The following is a 24,881-nucleotide window of genomic DNA, read 5'->3' as shown; positions in this document are numbered from 1 at the left end:
ATTACACTTTTCTTTCAAAAAGATGCTGTTTCATTGTTTTTATATGTTTATTTGTCAAGGACAGTCAAATCAGCTGCCCCGGATTCATCCCTGTGATACTCACAGACATTATGCTGTGCGAGTCTTCTGTAGTTATCTGAAAGTTTCCCTAGAAGATGTTTTTTTCCCCCAATGTGTTCATTCAATGCATTAAACTGACATAAAACTCATGTTGAAATGTCTTCAAACAATTTACAGTATCATACAAAGGACCAAAAAAGGTTTTCTTTAAAATAATTTAATGCTATAAATATGTCATTTACACACCACTTAAACAATAGGAGTAAATCCAACAAGTTGTGTCTGTTTGAAAAGCCCTCAAAATAACAAAATGAAATGTACAGGTTCAGTGACGTTTAGACACATTTTCAAATAAACTCAGGCACTTTTATTGCAACAAGTAAAACCTAGTTTTGAACATATCTGTAATGCATTTAGAGACTAAAATCAGGTTAATGAAGTTCCTTGCTATTCATTGACAAAACAGTATTGATCTGTGTTACATATATTGGTTTCCCAATAGGAAACTATAGAGCCTATTAAAGAATTAATTACATTTTAAAATGGTCATTAAGGACAAAGTATGACTCCACCAGGTCTTATCAAGGCTTTAGTAATTTAAACTATTGATTTTCTGTAAATAATCAGCTCTGTAGATTTGGCTTTCATGTGGAAATTAATAAACATACATCATATCTGAACAAAACATGAAACTGTAACTAAGCGCATGCTGCACATTAAGTAAGATTATTGCTTGGTAACAGATTTATTCTTATGTATAGTTATTATGTAATGTAGTTTTTAAGGGAAGCCATGAATGACTAACTCATGTGGTCTCGGCATGAAAAAGCTTACTGTAGGCTCTGCTAGTAACCAACCACAAATTTCAGTCTCTGAAAGCTTGACAAATGTCTGTCCTTGTCAACACAACATGAATTGCTAAGCAAATTTGACAGGAGTGAGCACAACTTTGGTCTTGGTCTCTCTTTTCCTTAAATAATTGCGCTGTTTTTTAGAGGTGAAGAAAACCAAGTTCAGCCAAAGAATCTGTCCATCGTTCCACTTTTGACCTTTTCACCATTGGACCTTTTCAAATCCCATCCAGCATGGCTCTACTGCAGTTTTTGCTGCCCTCCCTGGAGTGCGTGGCAGATGCAAGTGGAGTAAGATCAGTCCTGTGAGGAACATAGTGGTTAGAGAGTTGTCGCTCTCTTTCACTCTATTTTCTTGCTCTTTCCATTGATCCATCTCAGGGCTCAATGGCGGTTCTTCTCACCTCTTAATGCGGCTTATCCGCTCACAGAGGATGGAAAGGTATTGGGTGAGTTTGACCATGGCAATGATGAGCACACCAATCACAAACATGCATGTGGGCCACAGTAGCGAGGAGAGAATGGCGGCACGACCATAGAGGCGCATCAGGATGGCGCTGTCCTGCTGCTCTGCTGGGTCTGTGTAACAACGGACCTGGTGCTGTAACTTTAGGCGCTCTGAGATATTGACTATCAAGGCATGAGTTGTTGAGTAATCTTTACGGCACTTGGGAACATAGAAACACTGTGAAAAAAGAGAGAAAATTTGACTATTAGCATAACCCTAGAAACATTGATTTTTCTTAATAATGGATTCTTTGATGTCTCTGATGTACCAATTACTGAGTGCTAATTGAAATAATTTTTAATTGGAACATTCAGTCAGTAAAGGATAACAAGTGATGACATAGACTGGCAAACACACAGTCCATATGAACATACTGTATACAGAAACAGGAAACAGAATTTTTAAATCTGCATGGTCTTCATTTGACTTTAAAAATGGGATTTAATTCTATTTTTTGCATTTAAAATTGGGAACTATTCTTATATGTTCTATGTTATATGATATGTTCTTTAAACACTCCAAAGCACTTCTGTATTACTCTGAGTAAGGTCATTGTATGAACGCTGTCCTTGAGGATTTTAAGGATTGTGGTCTGCATGTGATGTGATTTGACTAATATGGATTAAGATAATTTTTTTTTTTTTTAACGTCCCCATATCACTGCCATGCATTACAGCTGTTTGAACCATATTTAGAGTCACTGTCTGTATTAGTAACTTTTTTTTCTTTACTTATGTTATTTTGGGTTTGTCTGATTATTTTGTTTTGATATGTTTTTTTCTTCCGAGAAAGACATCTGTCTTCAATATGCTCTCAGTCAAAAAAACATTTCCCACAAGAAAATTCCAGAAAGTCAAAAGCAGCTTTGGATAAAGTTACCATTATATTTTGTGCTTTGTGTTTACCTCAGAATTAGCCTCATGGGCTTCCTCATTGTGGGACAGCTTTAGTATTCGGCCTGATGAGTTCAGGCTGACGTACACCTGCAGGCACGGGTATCGGGAACTCTTCCAGCACTCAGCACCACAGCTGTAGCTACAGTTATTCCCCCCAATAATAGTTGAATTTAGCACAACACAGCTTGATTCCTCTGTCCAGACGCTGAGAGAGAGAGAGAGAGAGAGAGAGAGAGAGAGAGAGAGAGAGAGAGAGAGAGAGAGAGAGAGAGAGAGAGAGAGAGAAAGAGAGAGAGAGGACAGAGAAAGCAGATGACTGATTCAATATGTTCTAACAAATTGTCCAGCTCTCTAGACATGCAATATGAGACCAAAGAAAATAGTTGTGCATGCATAGAAAAGTTTCTTGAGGATTGTAGGATTTCACAACAAAATATTTCCGTAACTTTTGTAGGAAGCTAAGAACCGTAAAAAAAAAATCAGTTTTTGTATGTTTTTTTCTTAATAGCACTGTTAAAACCATTCAATATAATTATTCAGATCATTCAAAAAATCCTTTGGTATCCTGTGGAAATTAATACTATGTAAAGTTGAACTATATTTGAGGAAATTCCTACTTAATCCTCCCTTTTTCAACTGTGTTTGTAACTTTTTGCATTAGTTTTTACTCATGACACTTCTCTCTCTCTCAAATATTTTGAATTATTAAAGCTTGCTATAATAAAGAACAATTTGCTATTGATTTAAATTTCATATAGTCTGCTTTTATTCATTTATTCAGACTTCTCTTTCAAATTATTTTATCCCGGTTTTATGACAATCAGCCTATGTTAGACCTTAGGTTCAGATACCTATCTGGGATATTAATCGCCCATGCCATTTATTTCAATGCATAACTTTGCTCTTTTGGCATGTAGAAGATTTGGCATATCTGCATTGTTTTCCCAATTGTATCTCAACTGTTGGCATATTTGTTCAAGCGTTGATGTTTTTACAGCAACACTATTATTGCAAAAAGCACATCTCAAATAGGTCAAAATCAATCAATCATAGTTTCATATATGCTTTTTTTTATTTTTTCATGCATATACATTTTTCCCACAATCCCCTAAATTGAATCCTAACAAAATAGAAAAGCCTTATACTTATTCTTAAAAAAACAAAAAAAAGCTACTGAATACTCATACCTGTCTGAATAGGACCGCACCATTGTAATTCCCAGGACAAAGTACATCATGACAGAAAAGAAGATCATGCAAAGACCAAGGAGAATTGCTCTGTCCTCTCCTGCTTTCAATGCTGTCACAGTTTTCTTCTTGTCCAGAATGTCATATTCTCTGATCTTCTGATAAATGGTCCTGAACATCAGATATAGACATAAAGCGTAATGGCATCTTCTACAGGCAAAAAAAGACATACATGCTCCATACAACTGGACATATTATGACCTTAGCATTCAAAAGTTTTAAATAGATTCATTCTTAAACCATAATAAACTCTTATAATACTAGTGGTATAATACTAAGGTCAGAATATTTTGAGCATGGACACACGCACATATTCACACACACAAAAACACACAAACAAAGAACCAATAGTTAACTACTTTGCGTCTAATATAAACGACATTCAATTAACAAAGCCACATAGATGCTAATAGGATTTAACTTTGAAGATCAAACAAGCATAAAGAGTTCTATTGAAGTCTGTCTAGATTAAAGAGCACAGATAATCAATGACACAAAGTGTAAGAGGAATTTATTTACCGCTTTTGTATGTTTAAGACACTCAACATTAACGTTGAGAGGATTACACTTAAAGAGAACTCGCACTCAAACACTTTATAAAATATAAAATAACCAAAAAAATAACTTTAAACAAAAATTACATCTTGGTGGTTGTAATGTAAAAAAAAAGTAGTAGTACATTTAACCATTTGTTAATGTTAATATTGACGAATAATAAGTGCTATTCTCAGAGATTTTAGTGAAAGGAAATGGCTTATGCCTTATTTTACATATACTACCAACTGTGTTCTCATTAAACAGCAAGCATTACGGTTTTTCGGAGCAAATTGGTGACATACCTTCTTTCATTTCCTGATCCATGAGGTCCTTTGGTTCCAGCCCACAAGAACATCCTCCCAGGACTTTCTAATGTACTCGTCAAGGACTGCTGGGATAATCTATTGGGCACACACACTCTCAGTGAACCATGAGTGCACAGATCTTGAATCTCGCCACTATTTCGTTTATTAGATGATAGAAGCTGGAGAAACAGGAATCTCTTACAAGGAAGTGTCTCACTCTGAGTCACGGCTCAGAGGCAGCATCACTCACAATGATCTGAGACGCTTCATCACACATAGAGGTTGGAAAACAAAGCCGGCTTAAAGCATCGAGGAGGTGTCTTTTGCCAATCAAGTTTCAGAAAAATAATTCCAAGAGCCAGGAGACAAAATAAGTATTCAACTGAAGAACACAGCAGGAGAAAATGATCAAGGCATAGTCCTCAGGGAGGAGTAAAGTGTGTCTACCTGAATAAAGAAGCTCTCCACAAACATAGCTAACATCAGTCAGAGGGTTGCCTTCATCTGCTCCCTCATTTCCTGCTTGCTTGTTGGTTATTGACTATTCATAGGTAGTGAGTGAGCAGCGGGATGGAGGGATAATGAGCAGAGCACTGGGCAGGGAAAGGAGCACCCACCACGCTACTGATCCCCAATAGCATCAGTGACAACCGCCCTCCCTCACCCACTCCCTCATTTACTGACTCACCAAGCAAGCAAGGGAACAGTGGGTGGGGGTTGGATTTGTAAGCACTCTTCAGAGCCTTCTTGTCCCCAGCAGCTGCCCAATAGTTGGCCTTTATAACACATCGATGACACAGGTGTTTGAGTCATTTTTAAATGGCTGCTCACGTCTGTGCAGGTAACAAAGAATAGCTTAATTGAAGTCTATTTGTGAGTGTATGGAAAGATATAATGGTTGCGATAAAAGCTCATTCAGTTCAGTCTAAACGGCCCTTTATTTGCCAGGTTATTTGTTAATAACTTGTTCTTGTCTTCTTGTTCTTGTTCTTAAGTGATTGAGGGAGAAAGTGTTATAGTGATACTGGCATGTGAATGATTAAAAAAAAAGGATATGAGCAAATGAACCAGTCAAAAAATATGTGATGAATAAACAGGGGTTTGTTGAAGAGAATAAGTGAATAAATGACTCAGGGATAAATGAGTGTATGTTTAAGAGGATGAATAAATAAACAACAAAATTACTAGTGAATGAATGACGAAGGGACTGAGGTTTTGATTGAGGTAATAGTTGAGTGAATCAGTAGATCACTGTGGTAATTGGAGGAAAATAGTGAACGATTGAGGTCAATAACACTGAGAGAAATATAGGCAATTAATAACATAATCATGATCATGATAGCAGACTGTAGATATGAGTTTACCTTTTTGTAGCTTTTCTTTAAACATTTTACTGCAGCAAAAGTAAGCAAATGGTTGTACAACAGGTCTCGGAAATGTATTTTTTCTTTATTCTTAAAAAAAATTGACTAATGATTAGTTGCTAAGAAAATTTAGAGGTTATTGCCTTGAAGTACAAATATGTTTTATGATGTCTTCAGGAGATTTTTTAATATACAAACCTCTGGACATTTCATCACCAAGACATGCATCACCAATAACCTAGCAAAAAAATATGCCCCACTATTTGTTTTTGGTGCCTCTTGAGAATCTTTCAATAGCTATGATGTGATTGGATGCTTGTTATGGCGCACTACTAACTTCTAGACTTCTGAAAGAAAATGAATCCCCAAGCAGTATCTATTATTCACTCCAAAGTGTGTGTTTATAGTGTCCACTGGGTCTCGTTAGATTTGTTATTTTCATTAGTTTTACAATCCCCTGCTCACAACATTTATTTAAGACATAATTACATGACTTTGCATGAAACTGTGACACTAATTACAACATTGGATGTAAACTGCTAACAAAGCACAAAATTGTTAACAGGGTGAAAGTAAAAGTTGAATGTGACCATGCTACAGAAGAATTGCATTTTTTTCTTGTTTTAGCTATTATTATTATTATTACTACTAATACTGTTTATGACTTGTAAACTGTGGATATTGCATGGTTGTCGAACTCTAAGAATAGCAAGGCTGCAAGGCAAATCATTGATTTTACGATTTAAATAATGCGCTAAACCTAATCATACATCATGTATTGTATCAATGAATTTTGGAAGGAGTCTACAGTGTCATACCATAAACTCTAAGGACAAAGAACCTTCTCTCTAACTTGACAAATGAAAAAATATCTTGGAAAAAGCCAAATGTATCTAGTATTGTCATTATAAAAATACAATAAACCAAATATAAGATCATTAAATGTATTTCTGGGCACCGGTACTCATTTTTCAAATGTGTTTTTTTATTTTATTTTTTTATTAGTAGATAATGTTGCTCCTTTCAAATGAACAAAATCATCTCCCAATAGATTTTTTTATTCTTATGACCATAAATCAATTGAAATAGGTTTAATAATATAACATTTGCTTTAGTGTAATCCTATAACAGGAAATGGTTGATACATCTTTCTATATTAACAAATATTTCCATTTGCAGTATGAGCAAGATTTTTTAATACATTTAAGTCATACAAAGAGACCAACAGTTTGTAGTGCAAATAATGTCAGTCATAGCAGGATCTATGTATGGTCCATGCTAATAACATAAGTATAAATAAATAAAGTACTGACTTGCCTATTTTTTATCTTATAATACAATGTAAACAGTTTCCTGTGACAAATAACATAACTGTGGGATGAGCTGCAATTGATAATTTATAAACTTGGGGTTGATATCACACCACTTGCCGTTAATTACGCTCTTAATTAAGTACAGCACATTTGGTGGAGTCAAATTCCTTATATGATGTTTATCATGTACCATAACACAAGTCATTACAGATGCCACTTTTATATTGTTACAATCAGTGTTGTGCTCGTTACTAAAAAATAGTAACTAGTTACAGTTACTCGTTACTTCATTCAAAAAGTAACTCCGTTACTTTGTTGATTACTTACACCAAAAAGTAATGCGTTACTGTTAAAAGTAACTTTTTAGTAAACTTTTTTAAAGAACCTTCTCTAATGTTCACATTAATGCACTTTTATGCGTTATGATCTACACAAACACAAAACTGACTTAAACACAGAGTAATTTTTAAACACTATTTTATTAAAGTCAGACCAGCACAAACTGTATATATCACAAGGATTTCTGAAATAAATAACAAAACACGCTGAATAATATATTCACAATCAAAAACTAAAGTGGCTTCTGCTGTTGTGTTGAGCTCTTAAAAATGTTCCTTTCACAGCTTAAGTATGAAAACTATCCACAATGTAGAACAGAACACCGGGTTAGCTTCTAGCTTCTAGCTCCTCAGGCATGGAGTTCCTGGAGGAGCTTCAACAGATTGGAGTTGCTGTTTATCGCAGTAGATACGAGCTTCGAACCAGAAAGACACAGCTTACATTTGACTTAAAAGTTTTTGTCTTTATACTCAACTAAAGTGAAATAATGAGCATATTTCCACTTTGAGAAACTCGTCTTGCTCTCGCCTCGACTCGCCATTACTGCCGCACAGACCTGAATAAACGGAGACACGCCCACAGTGCGTCTTCTTCGTGTTTACAGTGGTTCATCCACCAATCCTACAATGCGACGCTGCTGTAAACAGGTTAGACTGTAGTCTACACTTCAGCCCAAATTAATTAAATTAAAAAAGTAACAGGTAAAGCCACATACGGTAACGGTAACAGAGTTCCTTTATTTTTAAAATTAACGCGTTACTGCCCAACACTGGTTACAATTAGCACAATTCTCACTGTGCTTTCTGAATTTACTTTTTTTATATTTATACTTCTGGTAATGCACTATAAACCAACCAATAAAGCACAAATAAGTCCCTGCACTGTCAGTTTGTCATAGTTTTTCTAAAAAGCAAGCAGTGCATGAATAAATCTGACATTACATAAAAAATTTATTGACAAACAGCACTGTCAGATTTCACTACCTGGGCAACTCCTGTCTTTACAATTGTTTGTGCCTTATTAAATGTATAAGTTCTTAATAAAGATCCAATGAAACACATTTTCCCAAAAGATTTTCCTATGATTATTATTTTAAACTCGAATGACATTTTCCCTGTGTATTAATGAACCATTCCTCATCAAGCAAAATGTGATTACCTTTTAATGAGAGTGTTTTCAGATCATTAATCTAATGAGAATTTCATTATGGAAAGTTTCTCCTCTGATGGTCAGAAACGGATGCTGTCTAAACACACGCTTCCAAAAGTGCATGGAATATTAAATGCTCTCCACTGTGCTGCTGATGCAAATGCAGGTGGATAAACAAAAGGGACCGCCATGCAAACCGAACTGATCTGAGATCTGAGGGTTCCACACAGAGAGACCTTCTGTTCCAGTTCATGAAACAGAATTATGGAGATGTTAAATAATAAAATAGATGACTTGGTTACCAATGTTAATCTCAGTCTAAAACAGTTTACTTAACAGACAGAAAAACACACATTCTTCAACTGTGGAGATCATCCTTCCTTCCTTCCTTCCTTCCTTCCTTCCTTACTTCCTTCCTTCCCTCTTTTCTTCCTTTCTTGCTTGGCTAATTTCTGCCCCAAAAAACTCAGTATTTTGTAAAAAAAAAAAAAAAAAAAGGAAGTTTCAAAACTCAAAATGTGTCTGACACACCTGACTGGTACATTACATTTAAAAGGATTAAGGAACAGTCATGTGAAAATGAAAGTACACCCTCTCTGAATTCTAAAAATCACCTGGTCTTTATCGACTCTTCAAATTAGGTAAATGCAACCTCAGATAAACAACATGTGTAAAAATATAAGTACAACTGTAATGTTCCATAGGATTTAAGAGACTAAGTAGCAGGCTAATGCTGCTAATTTAATGCCCTTTATTAACTGATTATCAGCAAATGTGACCAACTAAGTTTTTGCCATTTGCTGGTCTAGAGCATTTGGGTGTGTTTTACACAATTCCAAGGAAGTAATAAGCAATAATCTTAGTGAAGCAATTGTAGCTGCCCATCAATCTGAGTAGGGTTATAATGCTATTTTCATTTAATTTCTTTAACTATTGAGTTGAGTTTTCAGATTGTAGTTGGGTGAGTTTTCTGTCTAATTTTTTATTTACTTTTATTTTATTTACTATACCCTTTAATTTATTGTAAACTTACTTTTTCAATTATTATTACCAATATGTGAATTTTTGTTAATGGCTTTTAGTGATCATGAATTTTTTTGTTGATTTTTTACAAAAAGAAGTTACTAACAAATTATCTTCTCAAATAGTAAATAGAAACATTTTAACTAAACCTAATCAAATTTTCTTTTACCTTATGCACTTCTTTTTAATTCATTTATGTGTGATTGTATCACACCTTTTTCTTATCCCAATTCATTTTTATATCTAACATCTCATTTCCTGTTTTATGTGTTAATCTTGTTTCCTCTTGTTTGTTCTTTGTTTTATTTGCATATCAAGCTCAGTCTGCCTGAATATAGATTATGTAAAGTACTTTCTCATGATTACTGTTTCTGCGTGTTTGCTTAGCCTGCTTTGTTCCAGTTGTGAGTGCTGAAAATAACAAGTAGTGAAACACTCTGTACACACTTCCTTCCACAGAAACCTTTCTTCAGATCTCTCGGTCCTTGATTGTTTACTTTTCATTCCTGCTCACCCACACGTTCTAGGTTTGGTTCAAGTCAACTGACACAAAGCAACTTTGCAAAAGGCTTAGCCTGTAGACTTGGGTAAAACATTACATTTAATTCTGTGAATTTTTTAATAGTATTAACAAATCTACCGATGTACTTTAAATTATGTAATATAGCGGATTAGATTTCCTTTGTCTTCATTAAAGTTTAGATTTGAGTTAAGCATCTCCAATTCTATTTCAAAACACAATAATTAAAGTGCAGACAGTAAGAGAACTTCCTTTTTAACATTCTGAGATATTCAGGGCTGGCTGGTATAAATAGTCTAGCAGGGTCAAGGACCTCCTGTCTTTCACAAATACAAATATTCTAAAAAAAGTTTAATGAAACCATGAACAACACCATCAGCAGTGGTGTAAAACAAACACAACTGGAAATAAGAAGCAAGACGGGCTGATTTCTTTCTAGACCAGACTGCAAATCCATGCAGTGTATCAGTGAAGGTCATATAATGATTACACAAAGTAAAAACAAAAACAACTCTGAAGGATCGCACATACCAGTTACACACAAAAGATATTGTGAGCTTGATTCTGGGCAGTGGATCAGTGTCCTGAAAGTCATGATATTTGGCTGGAAAAGGTTATTGTGCCTTTTACTTTATAATCCTTCAGAAAAATGAATAGAGAAATGCCTGACATGTCATTTACAACCAGATGCTTTTCTGATCTTCAATGAAAGTATGACAAGGTCAATGAAATGGTGAAAAGTTGAACAGGGATCTAAATCTTTTCTTTTTTTTTGTCTGGTTTTGAATTTGTGTGTAATGATAAATAAAGCTTTTTGGATGCAACCCATTAAGAAAGGATAATAAACATGTTTACTGCCCCTGCATATCTCTAACACATCACACAGTATGTGTTTTGTGGTTTCTTTTCTCCAGCTGGGGGCTATTTTTTAACAGTGACGTGATTTTGGAGAATCAAAGCTACAGGATTGTTGTGATTCTACAACCAATCCTTTTTTTTTTTTTTTTTTTTTTGCTGGATGTCCTCTTTCTGATCTTTATGTAATTTTAGCATCAATCACTCCCAGTTAAACACAGATCGTCACGCTAAAATTACTCTCTCCAGACCAGTATTCACCTCTAAATTACATGTTTAAAGAGGATAAATAAGCAGTCACAATTCCAAAGGGAAAAAAAGAGAATTGGAGCTAGATCCAAATGATCTTGTATTTTATTTTTATTTTTTTTTGTCAAAGCTTTAATTAATTAAACCAGTAGTAGAAAAACTGTCACTTGCCAAATCATTATAAAACCAACCAGATGCCTACATTTATAATGCAATATTAATAAGTAAAAACAATGCAAAACCAAAAAAACAGTTTCATAATCCACTGTGGTTAGAGTTTTATAATCAGATACTGTTGCACAGGCCTGGATAAGGAATGTATCAACACATTTATTAGAGGTGGTATCAGTAAGCGACGGTAGCTCATTTCTATGAAGTATTAAAAGGTTACACTGCAACTTACAAGAAGTTTGTAGTTTGATATGAGTAAGGAATCTAAGTCTGTACAATACTCCTTTTCAGCATAAAATCTTAATAATTTATATGGACAGAGTAAACATGCTAAAGGAAAGAGCTTACCTTTAGAGTAAAAATAAATAAATAAATAAATATATATAATAAAATAATAAAATAATAAAAAAAACACTAGCCTTCCATTCAGCTCTTGGATTAAGTTGTAAAAGAATATTAGTCTTAATTATTAAAGCTCTATCCAAACTGCTGTTTGATTAATCCAAAGAACAGCTATGTCACTGCACCCAGTCCAATATTAATAGAGCCCAGGTACAAACTGATTAAATAAGACCTTCTGTTGTTCTTATCTTAAGGATTTGTTAACACTGTCAGTGATTTTTTTTAACATCATTTACTCCTAAAGAAAACAAAGCTGCCAGCTGTCTGGTGACAAATATTTGCTCTATAGCGAGAGAGGAGCTGACTACATGAAGTCTGACTTGAGCAAATTTCTTTTGCATCTATCTAGAAAATATATCTACCTTTATCCAGAATTACTTGTTAAAGGAGTTGCATAATGAATTACCTGCATTCATATTGTTGTCTTTGGTCAGGTTGGGATGAGGTGCAGTCGCAGTAAGAGGCAGCCATTACGCCAGGCTTCTGTCAACAGATTATTCAGCAGGTCCAGACTAACTGGCAATAAAAGACTGACGTGCCACTCCTGGGACAGATGCCCCCCACACACATTTGTCAATATTGTTTAGCGGGCAGGAGGGGAGGGCTCTTGACAGTGACTAACAATTGGTTCTTCTAGGCCAGCCTCTGGTTGGGAATCCACTCAGCAGGCTGTTAATCTTTCTCATTTAGGCCCAAGGCATTTTAAGGCAGACCAACAGTAGGGTAGTAAGCTTTAAACAACAACAGTGGTCTGCTCTAACACACACATACCAAGCTGCTGAGAAAAAAAAGTATTGCATTATTAACACTAAGTACTAAGTTTACTACATCAAAATATATTATCATAGTTCTGCAGATGTACTTTGAAAAGTGTAATATAATAATGACAAAATACCTCATTAAATCAATTTTAATGGTAAAGAAGGTAAGACAAGTGCCCAGTGTTGTCTTGTACCTACTCCAGATTGCAGTGTGATAATCATCTTTCTGATTTTAGACAGTTTTTTATGAGGATACACTCAGCACTGATTGATGTAATCAGTACTTGCCAACAAAACTGTTCCATTCATTATGCGTGTTTGTGACTGAGCAATCAAACAAATGACTAATACGTTTAAAAATCGTTACAAGAAACTGACACATGAACATCATAGAACATCATGAGGCTCTAAACAACAATGATTGAGGCAGATTACAATTCAGAGAAATAGCTATAACTATTCAGTTTGAAATTGCTAGAATGATAGTCATCATTTGGGTTGATCCACAGTTGTAAAACTCCGACTCAAAACCTTCCATTTACTAGTCTGGAACCTTAACTAAGAAGCTACTACTGTAACAATATGTTTATAATGCACTCCACCTAAGTTGTTCCTGAAGTGACATTTGGACCTTTAATTTTCTCCACTTTCAAAAGAGGTTAGGAAAAAGTTAGGACAGGTAGCAATAAGAAAGCGGAAAAGTAAAATGTACATATAAGGAACAGCTGGAGGACCAATTTGCAAATTATTAGGTCAATTGCCATCATGATTGGGTAAAAAAAAGAGCCTCTCAGAGTGGCAGTGGCTCTAAGAAGTCAAGATAGGCAGAGGATCACCAATTCCCCCAATGCTGCGGCAAAAAATAGTGGAGCAATATCAGAAAGGAGTTTCTCAGAGAAAAATTGCAAAAAGTTTGAAGTTATCATCATCTACAGTGCATAATATCATCCAAAGATTCAGAGAATTTGGAATCTGGAACAATCTGTGTGCGTAAGAGTCAAGGCCGAAAATCCATACTGGATGCCTGTGATCTTCGGGCCCTTAGACGGGACTGCATCACATACAGGATTACTACTGTAATAGAAATCAGAACAACCCAAGTTGTTATCAGCTGAAAGGTATATCTAAGTTCTAGAACAACATATGCTCCCATCCAGACGTCGTCTCTTCCAGGAAAGACCTTGCATTTTCCAACATGACAATGCCAGACCACATACTGCATCAATTACAACATCATTGCTGCGTAGAAGAAGGATCCGGGTACTGAAGTGGCCAGCCTGCAGTCCAGATCTTTCACCCATAGAAAACATTTGGTGCATCATAATGAGAAAGATGCGACAAAGAAGACCTAAGACGGTTGAGCAATTAGACACGAATGGGACAACATTCCTATTCCTAAACTTGAGCAACTTGTCTCCTCAGTACCTAGACATTTGCAGACTGTTACTAAATGAAGAGGGGACGCCACACAGTGGTAAACATGGCCTTGTACTAATTTTTTGAGATGTGTTGATGCCATGAAATTAAAAATCAACTTATTTTTCCCTTAAAATGATACATTTTCTAAGTTTAAACATTTGATATGTAATCTATGTTGTATTCTGAATAAAATATTGCAATTTGAAACTTCCACATCATTGCATTCTGTTTATATTCACAATTTGTTCAGTGTCACAATTTATTTGGAATCGGGTTTGTAAATGCTAGAACTGTTTTCATGGTGACAGTTCCTCAACCTCAGCTTAAGGCACATGCAAATGCAGATGATTTACTTATAGTGCAAAAATGTTGAACAAACAAAGAAACAAAACTCAATATTACTAAACTAAGGAACTAAAAACATAACCTAAGACAAAACTGACAGCAACCATAAAAGAGAAACGTGAGACTATGTGCATTGTGTCAGGTGAGGCTTTATACATGCGCTAATTAACAACCTATGGTGTTCAGATGATCATGTGACATGAAATGTGAAGGTGCAATAATTTATGGGTTATGTAGTCCAATAGCATTAGCATGACACAGCTCATCACTTAAGTATGATTATAGATGTTTAGATGTAGAAGAAGTATAGATGTTTAACTTTAGATGTTAAACAAGCTATATAAGTTTTAATGACATTCTGCCTGAAATATAGACACAGCAGAATATTTCGGTCCATATCATGTCTAAGACCGAAAATGAGTTTATTAGGAGGAGTCATTAAGAAGACTTTAATGTAACCATTCTATAATATATGAAAGCAGGAAAAAATGAAACTAAATGTGGGTTAAATGTGTGGGTTGATAACAAGCCAGCATTTTTTGTTATATAGGAGACTTGCTCCAGGCCAGACTATAGCATCCTGGTATAACAGGTCCTTATTGCAAATTTAGCGATTTCAAAAAGCACCAAGGACCTGGGGAATAATAGTTTTGGCAGGTTTAACTTGGATCTCACTCTCTCTCTCTCTCTCTCTCTCTCTCTCTCTCTCTCTCTCTCTCTCTCTCTCTCTCTCTCTCTCTCTCTCTCCCTCAAACACACACACACACACACACACACACACACACACACACACACACACACTTAACAATTATTTTTCCAATGAGGCATGAACAAATTTTGCTGACCGTAATATACATAAAGTGGTAGTAACTGCTCATTTAAGATTAAACCAAGATAAATAAACAAACAAAAGCATATAATACTTTGGCACATAAAATACAGTCTGGCAGGTGTCGTACAGAGTTGACCTTGACGGAAGAATCTGACGGAAATATGCCATTTGTTTGACGTGCACTTCCTGATAACTCAAAAGACCGGCTTGTCAGCATTGGTATGGCTACAACTTGGGAAGGTCAAATGGAAAATTTTGCTTGCGTGCATGCTTTGGCTTTATATGTTCCATTGGAATGCTTTAAGGTCAAACACATCATCATTTTCAGTTGATCAATGGGCCTTTATCTGAGGAAGCATAGCATGGATTTATTTGCGGTAATGATAAGAGGTTTGTTTATTGGTTTTCCTACATCATGGGAAGTCGGTATAGAACAACAATTATTTAGAATTGATCACATCAAAACACACCTGTAGACTCCCTTTATATGACCTTATGTAATAATAAATACTATTATGACTAAACATTTCTGGTTGTCATAATGATTTCAGTACAACCGGGACTACAATTAAAAACATAGGTCAGATCTAAGTCTACAATACTTTGAAGTAGGGTTTCCTAAACCTGCATACTCATCATTTGATGCAAATACACCTACCGCCTATAAACTCTTAACCCTAACGTATTTTTCATACTACATTACCTTACATGAATGAAATACACCATGTAGTTTGCACTGATAGACACAGGTAGCCAACTACTATATACTGTATAACAGTGTTCAACTACTACCACAAAGGCATGTCATTGAGCCAGTACCAATTACTTCAGTACACTAACAACAGCAACAAGGGATTACGAATATATAGCCTTCCTTAAACTTTCTAAAGGAACAATTCTAGGAATTCTATAAGCATCAAATGATGCAATTAATAAGTACAGGGAAAACTGAAGTGCTCCCACAGGCATTTCCAGTAAGAGATAATTTACATGGCCTTAATAAATGGGATTATCAATTAAATTTACTGAAGCAAATACCATTTAGACCAGGCTGGTGCCAGCTTCAGATATACTCCTAATGTTGTGACTCCTCTCCCCCTTAGGACCTGCCAGACTTCAAAAACCCTGACTCTCTGCTTCTGTGTGCAGCTTTCTGCACTTTCTGACTCACCGTCTGGTGCTGTGAATGGTTTCACATGGATTCCCAAAAGCTTCCTTTTCCCAAAAATAGTTGTCAAGTAAAATCTCACCTGAAAATATAGTAACTAAAAACTGACACGGTTTCTTATTCACAATAATATTCAGAGCTGGTGCATGTGTCTGCTGTGTGAATAATAAGCCCTTTGTTAATTAATAGTGTTATTTTTACTCTATGCATTTAATATCCGTTATTTATTGTATTTACAGGCCAAAACATACATTTCAGCATAATATGTTATGGTTCCAGAAACCTTTCACGATGTAAAGCAGGATTTAATGCTTCATGCCTCTCCTTACACTTGTTTCTTCTGGAGTCTGTATGCAATTTTGGTATTGAATTCTCAATATTTGCATGTTAATCAGCTGGTTATGAATGTGCATTCATTTCACACAAATTTTTCATTGTTTTCAACTGTATACTGTAATCATTTATAATCTGGTGTCACAAATCAAATTATAAGATCCTATTTCAGGATGGTTCCTCTCATATTTTCTCTCTCATGTTGTTTTGGGGTGGTGGTGGGAGGGGGGTTGGAGGTTCACCAATGACTTGCTCATTATATAAAGTCTGCATCAATATTTCGATAATATCAATTGTTATTGTCATACAAACTGGAATTGGATTCACTACTTTTCCAAGCAACCATATACGTACCTCATAATATTATTTACATATATAATATACATAATTCGTGCTTCGAGAGACTGGTCAGAGACTTCATCACTGCATCACTACCAGACACACTGGACCCATTACAGTTTGCGTACCGTCAGAACCGCTCTACTGAGGACGCCATTGCTCATCTCCTCCACACCACGATGAGCCACCTGGACCAAAGAAACGGGAATTATGCAAAGATGTTGTTCGTGGACTACAGTTCAGCGTTTAACACCATAATTCCCTCCACACTCACCTCTAAGTTGGAGGTCCTGGGACTCAGCCAACCGCTGTGTCAATGGATCTCTAACTTCCTGACAGACAGACCACAAGCCGTACGGGTGGGAAAACACACCTCATCCACCCTCACCCTAAGCACTGGAGCCCCCCAGGGTTGTGTTCTGAGCCCCCTGCTGTACTCGCTGTACACATATGACTGTGTGGCCACATCCAACTCCACCACCATCATCAAGTTTGCTGACGACACTGTTGTGGTGGGCCTGATCAACAACAACGACGAGACGGCCTACCTACAGGAGGTTAAAAATCTGGAGAGATGGTGCCAGGAGAACAACCTTCTCCTGAACGTCAGCAAAACTAAGGAGTTGATCATGGACTTCAGCACAAAGCGGGAGCGGTCATACCAACCGCTAAACATCTGCGGGACTCCAGTGGAAAGAGTGGACAGTTTCCGGTACTTGGGTGTTCACATCACACAGGATCTGTCTTGGTCCTGTCACACTAACACCCTGGTGAAGAAGGCCCGGCAGCGTCTGTACCATCTGAGACGCTTAAGGGACTTTAAACTACCCTCTCAGGTGCTTAAGACTTTCTACACCTGCACCATTGAGAGCGTTCTGACGGGTAGCATCACTTCCTGGTTTGGGAACAGCACCATGCAGGACAGACGAGCCCTCCAGAGGGTGGTGCGTTCAGTTGAACGTACCATCCACACCGAGCTCCCTGACCTGCAGGACATCTACAGCACACGGTGCCGGACCAGAGGCAGGAAGATTGTGAAGGACCTCAGCCATCCCAACAATGGACTCTTCTCTTTGTTGCGTTCAGGGAAACGCTTCCGCTCCCTGAAAGCGAACACAGAGAGAATGAGGAGGAGCTTCTTCCCGCAGGCCATTTGGTGTTTTAAACCAGGAAACACCCAGGATCTAAAAGCTGGTCCACTCTCTCCATCATCACACATCTTCTCTGTACAGATCTCACCTCTCGCACCACGTCACTTTAAACTCTGGACTTGCACAGCAAAGTGCACTTTATTTTTATTTATTTTATTTGGACACTCTATACCGCACACAGACACATACGGACCCTTACACCACACCATACCGCACACGGACACTTTATGGACACTTTACACCACACCATACTGCACACGGACACTTTATGGACAACCCACCACTAAAATTGTCTATTGTTTACACTTTGGTACACATTGTTTACTGTTTCACTGTCTACTTCCATAAGGATTTTCTTTGTATATACATTTTTCTCATTATTTACATACATATCTTTATATATCCTTTATACCTCATATTTTATATTATATAGTTTTTATACTTTATTTATCTGCTTTTTTTTCTCTCCCCACCCTATTCCCCTCTTGCCGGACCGTCGTATAAAGCATTTCACTGCATGTCGTACCCTGTATGTATGTGTATGTGATGAATAAATTAAATTAAATTTGATTCGATTTGACATAATATCGAAACTTTGGTTTAGAGTCTTAGCTTTTTTAATAGTCTTTTTGGATGTAATTAAATTTTTTTGCAATTTAAAATGTGCTACTATGCGTATCTTGTGAGTACATACTCTGTTTCTCAATGCTGCTCTTCTTGATTCACGCACACGGAGGGCATCAGAAGGCCACTGTAAACTAGAATAGAGAGCACACTGTCCTTAGCTGTGAGAGATTTAGATTTCATGTAGTGTAATCAGTCGTGTTTGACCTCTGCTTCGATTGTATATTAGACATAACATTTTAAAGTGTTATAATATGGACAGGTCAGCCTTATAGAGTAGTCATGGAATATGAAATATGTCGCTTGATAGAGATGTGCAAAACCAGGACAGGTCTTGAAGGCAACAGGATCTAATTATATAGCCGTGGATGAAGTGGACATTCAGGAAACACAGCTGTCATTCTTTCAATTACCAGCAGAGTCCTAAACAATCCACAAGTCTTTACAGGAATCTGAAACAGTATACGTTATCTAACACACTCATCGATTATTTAACATACTCATCATTTATAGCTCAACAGTCTGCTTGGTGTTTTAGGTGGTAATGGGGTGTCACTGTGCTTCACACTGGCATGATTCACAGTGTAATAGTGCTAAAATTAGAAGCAAGCAGAAGTGCTGGGTGGGTGGGCTCCCACTGATCAACCTGAAGGTCAGACAGCATAGCTGGAATAGGACTAAAGTTCAGGGTAGACCGGCAATATAAGAAATCTCTGGAGATATACTTGTGAATAACGTTATCTCAGAAGTACACAAACAGACAGGCAGGGATTTCTTCCTGCTCAGTAAAGCTATTAGTCCTGTGAATAATGCTCTCTAAGTTTAAACCTGAATTCTTGTTAAATCTTTAGTTGAGTGTCTGGTAATCGCTGCTATATGGACTCTTACACAATCGCAACAATTTAACTAGACTTATCTTTCAAAATGTTTCGAATTTTGATAAACAAAAGCTTAATAGTACAGTTTGAATGGCGTGTAAAGACCCACATTTTTTCCCCTGACAAAACTTATTTAAGCACCGACCCAAACCCAGCACACACGTCAGTGCCTGAATTAAAAAACTATATATGGTACGAATATATATACGAATATATATACGAATTACAAGCTTTAGTTTAAAAAAGCAAAACAAAAATGGGAACAAAAAAAAAAAAGAATTATTTCACAATTAAACCCATGATTGTAACAATGTGCCTAAACTTTATTTTATAACCTCTTCTAAAACTAGAAATAACATCCTGTGCCATTGTTCTTCAGTATTTCAGAAATGATCCTTCCATTTTTGAGGATGTATAACACCATAAATTGAGTGCTTCTTATCAGATAGCAAATTAAATATCAACATCAACTACCATATCATTACAAAATCACAAGATTCACTTCAAGCTTTTGAGCAGTCTAATGTAGGGTAGACAACTTGAGTGATATAAGGAACATTTCAGGATACGAGATGTTCTTTGTTATTATTAATTTGCTGTTTCAGTACTTCCATGCTAAGGAATGTTTTCCTACCTCCAAGTTTTAGCAGCGGTTTTAGCCTTTAGTTTCTGCAGATTGTCAGGTTACAATCAGTTTAACCAGTTTTTGAGAGTCACTGTTAGTCACTTGATTGTGCTAATGCTGGTGTAAACCTACATGCTCAAAGCTTTTCACATAGCACGTAGTGAAACAGGAGTGACAAGCACAATAGACTCACTCCCAGACTTAAAATTAGCAAGCTACTGCGTGGGTCATCTGTTTATGGGGACAAATCTTGGAACTAGGGGGTTCAATGTCTTCACACAGAATGTGAATTAGTTCAGATTCTATGTTATATTTTCTTATTGACCTATTTATCGGATTATTGTTAACTAGATTAATTCTGCATATCTACATATCTACATATCCACATAACACACCATGATTTAAATGACACTATAAAGTTTATAACGTTTATAAAGTTTTACCTAAAACCTTAAATGAAACCTTTCCAGAAATGTTTAATCCTGGAGTATTTTTTAATACCTCTTTTGTATTTATGATGCCTTTTGATTATGTATGTTTTATAACAAACCTTGGGGCCTTTCATGAATGTTTCTACTAGGATCATGTGACACCAATATGAATTTAGGAGGAAATTACTGATGGGAGTTAATACTTATGTATTTTCATATACGTATCACAGTGTTTAAAAAAATAATTTGTAAGTTTTTTTTTTTTTACGTCAATATTATGAGCTATGTTGTGTTGATTCATAATACGTTACACAGGTCTTTTTTGTTTGTGACCATCTTCTGACCATCATCATCTTAGAATTTTTAGTCACTGTAATTATTGTAAAATGCCCAAATTTATTCCAGCATGACAATGTGCCTGTGCACAAAGCAAGTTGACATATATATATATATATATATATATATATATATATATATATATATATATATATATATATATATATATATATATATATATATATATATATATATAGTAAATTTGTGATTTCACAGACTCTAGTTTTGTTGGTGAAGGTAACTGTATAGGCATTTCTGTACATTTTTGTTGTATGACCAAAACAATATTGGGAAGTGGTCCTAAAAGCTTGTTTTGGGAGTCTAACAACTTTCTTTATTTTATTTCTAAATATGACTGATATATTAGAGGAAACTCTGCTTTTCCTGAAAACGTTAATACTTAGGCAGTATTTTTTTTGACTTTCTCTAGCATGTATTCGCCATCTAGTGGATAGGATAGTAAACTACAATTGCGACTCTCACTTTAGTTATTGTGGAATGAAGTACTCAGCCTTGATTACACTGAGCATCGCTTTGTATACTTTTTACAGATCCAGTCAGTATTCCCAGAAAGGAATGTCTAAGGATTTTTGAGAACACCCAGCCTTTAGTTATACGATGTATGCCTATCCTGGTATATATTATCTTTTTTTTTCAAGTGATGCAGTTACCTTTGGAAGTGATTAATGACAATGTTATTTGCTTTCTTTAGTGTACAAGGCTGTTATTTTGATAGCTGCTTTTGACTATTTTGTATTGTTCTTTTTTTAAATAAGAAATTATATATAGACGAACCCAATATTTGAAATGTAAATGTATCTATATTTGCTATATATTTGTGTTTGTGTGTGTGTGTGTGTGTATATATATATATATATATATATATATATATATATATATATATACACACACACACACACACACACACACACACACACACATAGCACATTAGGGTTATTTTAAAACTGGAAAGGATTTGACACAGGAATAGTCTGATCCTGATCAGCAGAAAGGAAATGGTTGTTAAAACCCATGATGAGAGTTCAAAAGGATAAAGACTATACAAAAAGATAGAGAGGAAAAAAAAAACCTTACCCGTCTCTTCTTACAGATCTTTTCACATATCTCTCATGGAGCATGGTGCCCTCTTTGCGCTTTTGGCCCTTGCTGCTTTTTCGTACATGCCCAGAGGAGAAAAGAAGGAAATAGGAAGGAAATGCCAGTGTTTATGTTCTACTAGTACAGGAAGTTCACAGTCTGATCTTTGAGAGAAAACAACCAATGTTTCACACAAGCACCTCTCATTTTGACAAAATAAAACTAAAACTGCAAAAAAAGATTGAAATCAGAAAAAAATCTTAATTTACTTTTTATATCTTTTGTGTGATTAGTTCTTGTGAAGTTTGAAAAGTGATGCTGTCAAAAAAGGAATAATATTACATAATGTCTAAAAATCTAATAAAGCGCAAAACATTTTTTATCCAATACTCGATAGAACTTTCTACTTTCTACAGAACTGATGCACACATCCACAATAATACATAAACAAACATACAAATAACCAAATAAATAAATAAATAAATATTAAATGCTACAATGGACTGGCATCTGGTGGTCCGTTACATCCCTATATATATATATATATATATATATATATATATATATATATATATATATATATATATATATATATATATATATATATATATATATATATATCAATAATTTATGAATTATTGATTAATTATTAAATGAATAAATAATTTAAGTAATTAATTAAATTATTTATTCATTTAATAATTAATCAATAATTCATAAATTATTAAAATGAATCTAGGGCTAGAAACACCTCACATAAGCTACAGTTGTAGTATTACATCATTAGATATCCAAGACACTGTATGAATGCATGAGCATGATTTGTTTAGAATTTAAATAACTTGGAAATGCCATGAATTTATGATAGATGTTTTAAAAACATTTCTGTGGGTTCCAGTTGCTTTGCCGCACTTGGCAACTTCATTTACCAATAAGTAATATTAATACTTAGTAACAATATTCATTAATGCTTTGAGTCATGGCCACTTCCCGCCACTAGGTGTCAGTATTGAAATGTTCAGGAGTTGAGTTTTTAGAGTAAACAACCTGCATCTTACCACTGCATCTTATATCTAAATGTCCTAGTAGATTAAATATGTCCTAATATTTTAAATGTCCCGTAAAATGGACAATATGTTGGAACAAATACTTTGAATATTTATAGCCAGAGATTTTCATTCATTCATTCATTCATTAGTTAATTCTTTGAAACAACATGTTTGTACTCTCACCCCCTCCTTTTCACTATGAGAGCTGTGTTTATGCAAACCACCATTTGGTGTCTCTGTTTCCATAGAAACACAGCCCTGAACCTTGTTTACCTCTCTATCTTTCTCTGGCACACACACACACACACACACACACACACACACACACACACACACACACACACACACACACACTTTCATTCGCCCTCTCCTTTTTCTTGAGCAATGTTCCCTTGAGTTTGGCCTTCTATTTTAAAAGAAACCACAGACCTTACATTGATTCAGGGTGTTCTTTTGTTTGAGTGATACACAGTTCCAGAAAGAAATTACCTGGAAAATGGAAATGTAAATACTGGATAAGAGATTGAAAGCTTGCTGAATATTTTGCTGAAAGAAATTACACAATCACACACACTGCTCTATACAAGATACAATCGTTATTTAATAATAAAAAAAATGATAATTAAAAAAGGACTATTTGTAATAATTGAAATATATTAATGTGAGGAATAGTTGTTCGACTAGACTTGAATATTTGTGATCTGTATTACTGTGAAAGTAACATAATAGACTATTATGTAAAAATGTGATTGAAGGGTATGCTTGGTTGCTTGGTTAGTCCCTTCATAACTGTTCATATAAATCGCATAAGACGCACAAATTGTGATGAATGTGCAAGCATCATATTGTCCCAGAATCATTCAAAGGCAACCGACCCTTTTTGTGTTGTTGTTGTTGTTGTTTTTGTTCTTTAAGGACATGTTCTAACCTGCTTCTACTATTAAACATTTACATAGTGTGAATCACATTTGTAATTATGTCAAGCGCCCAGGAGAGTCAATGATTAATCACATGGCTTTATTATTCAAAAGGTGCAATGCTTGGAAAGCAGAGAAAAAAAAAATAACATCCCACGCCACAGATAATGATTCTACTCATGCCTAAAATGTGGCTTTTGTCAAAGGCATTAATAAGTAGGCTCTAGACAGAGTCCAAGAGCGACTGAGACATGTTAAGGGAGAGACGGGATCAATCTATTTAGCTCGGTCCCTGCAAATCCAGTCAGCAGTGTCCTTGCACAGAGCGATAGAGCGATCTGCAAATCCCTCCTGACTTCTAACCACATTGCTCAGAGGGAGCAGGGCAAAAATAGCCTGCCAACTGGGCACTTACAATATACATGTATGATTTATAGTTTCATTCAACACTAATCGAAAGAAAGCAGACATAATATGCAGTCCTTTTTGTTCTGTGGCTGAGATAGTCCTAACTGCCCATAGGTACAAGAGTGGAGTGTAATCTTTGTATATGACCAATGTGCATACAGAATAACTACACACTAATCCTTATACAATCCTGTTTACCATTAAAACGACCAGACGTGGTGCTTTAAACAACTGAGTGAGGGGGGATGGGAGAGACAGACAGAGAGAGGCAGAGAATATGGTGAGACAGATAGAAAGAGTGATGTTGTAGCGGTTCCATAGAGACTGTAAGCTGAACTGTAATGAAACAAGTGGGAAAGCAGCTGAGACTTTTCTAGA

The 24,881-nt window shown here is 35.6% G+C and overlaps 1 protein-coding gene across 8 annotated transcripts; it reads right to left on the bottom strand.

The window, feature by feature from the left end:
* Positions 1 to 404: 404 nt before the first annotated feature.
* Positions 405 to 22,210, bottom strand: s100p (S100 calcium binding protein P). Of its 8 annotated transcripts, none has more exons than XM_083558620.1 (6): positions 22,127 to 22,210; positions 4,402 to 4,500; positions 3,503 to 3,673; positions 2,325 to 2,520; positions 1,316 to 1,596; positions 405 to 1,214 (listed from the first exon to the last, which is right to left on the bottom strand). In XM_083558620.1, exons 1-6 carry the CDS (start codon positions 22,168 to 22,170, stop codon positions 1,130 to 1,132), a joined length of 876 nt encoding a protein of 291 aa, XP_083414746.1. In that variant the 5' UTR covers positions 22,171 to 22,210; the 3' UTR covers positions 405 to 1,129. The 8 variants fall into 8 exon arrangements, with proteins under 8 accessions (XP_083414746.1, XP_083414748.1, XP_083414751.1 ...); XM_083558622.1 differs by lacking the exon at positions 22,127 to 22,210 and adding an exon at positions 4,607 to 5,759; XM_083558625.1 differs by lacking the exon at positions 22,127 to 22,210 and adding an exon at positions 20,274 to 20,738 and having other exon boundaries at positions 919 to 1,214.
* Positions 22,211 to 24,881: the final 2,671 nt, after the last annotated feature.

The sequence above is a fragment of the Silurus aristotelis genome (genome assembly GCF_946808225.1).
Source record: "Silurus aristotelis genome assembly, chromosome: 13".
Taxonomy (NCBI): domain Eukaryota; kingdom Metazoa; phylum Chordata; class Actinopteri; order Siluriformes; family Siluridae; genus Silurus; species Silurus aristotelis.
This window is presented reverse-complemented; position numbering and strand designations above follow the sequence as displayed.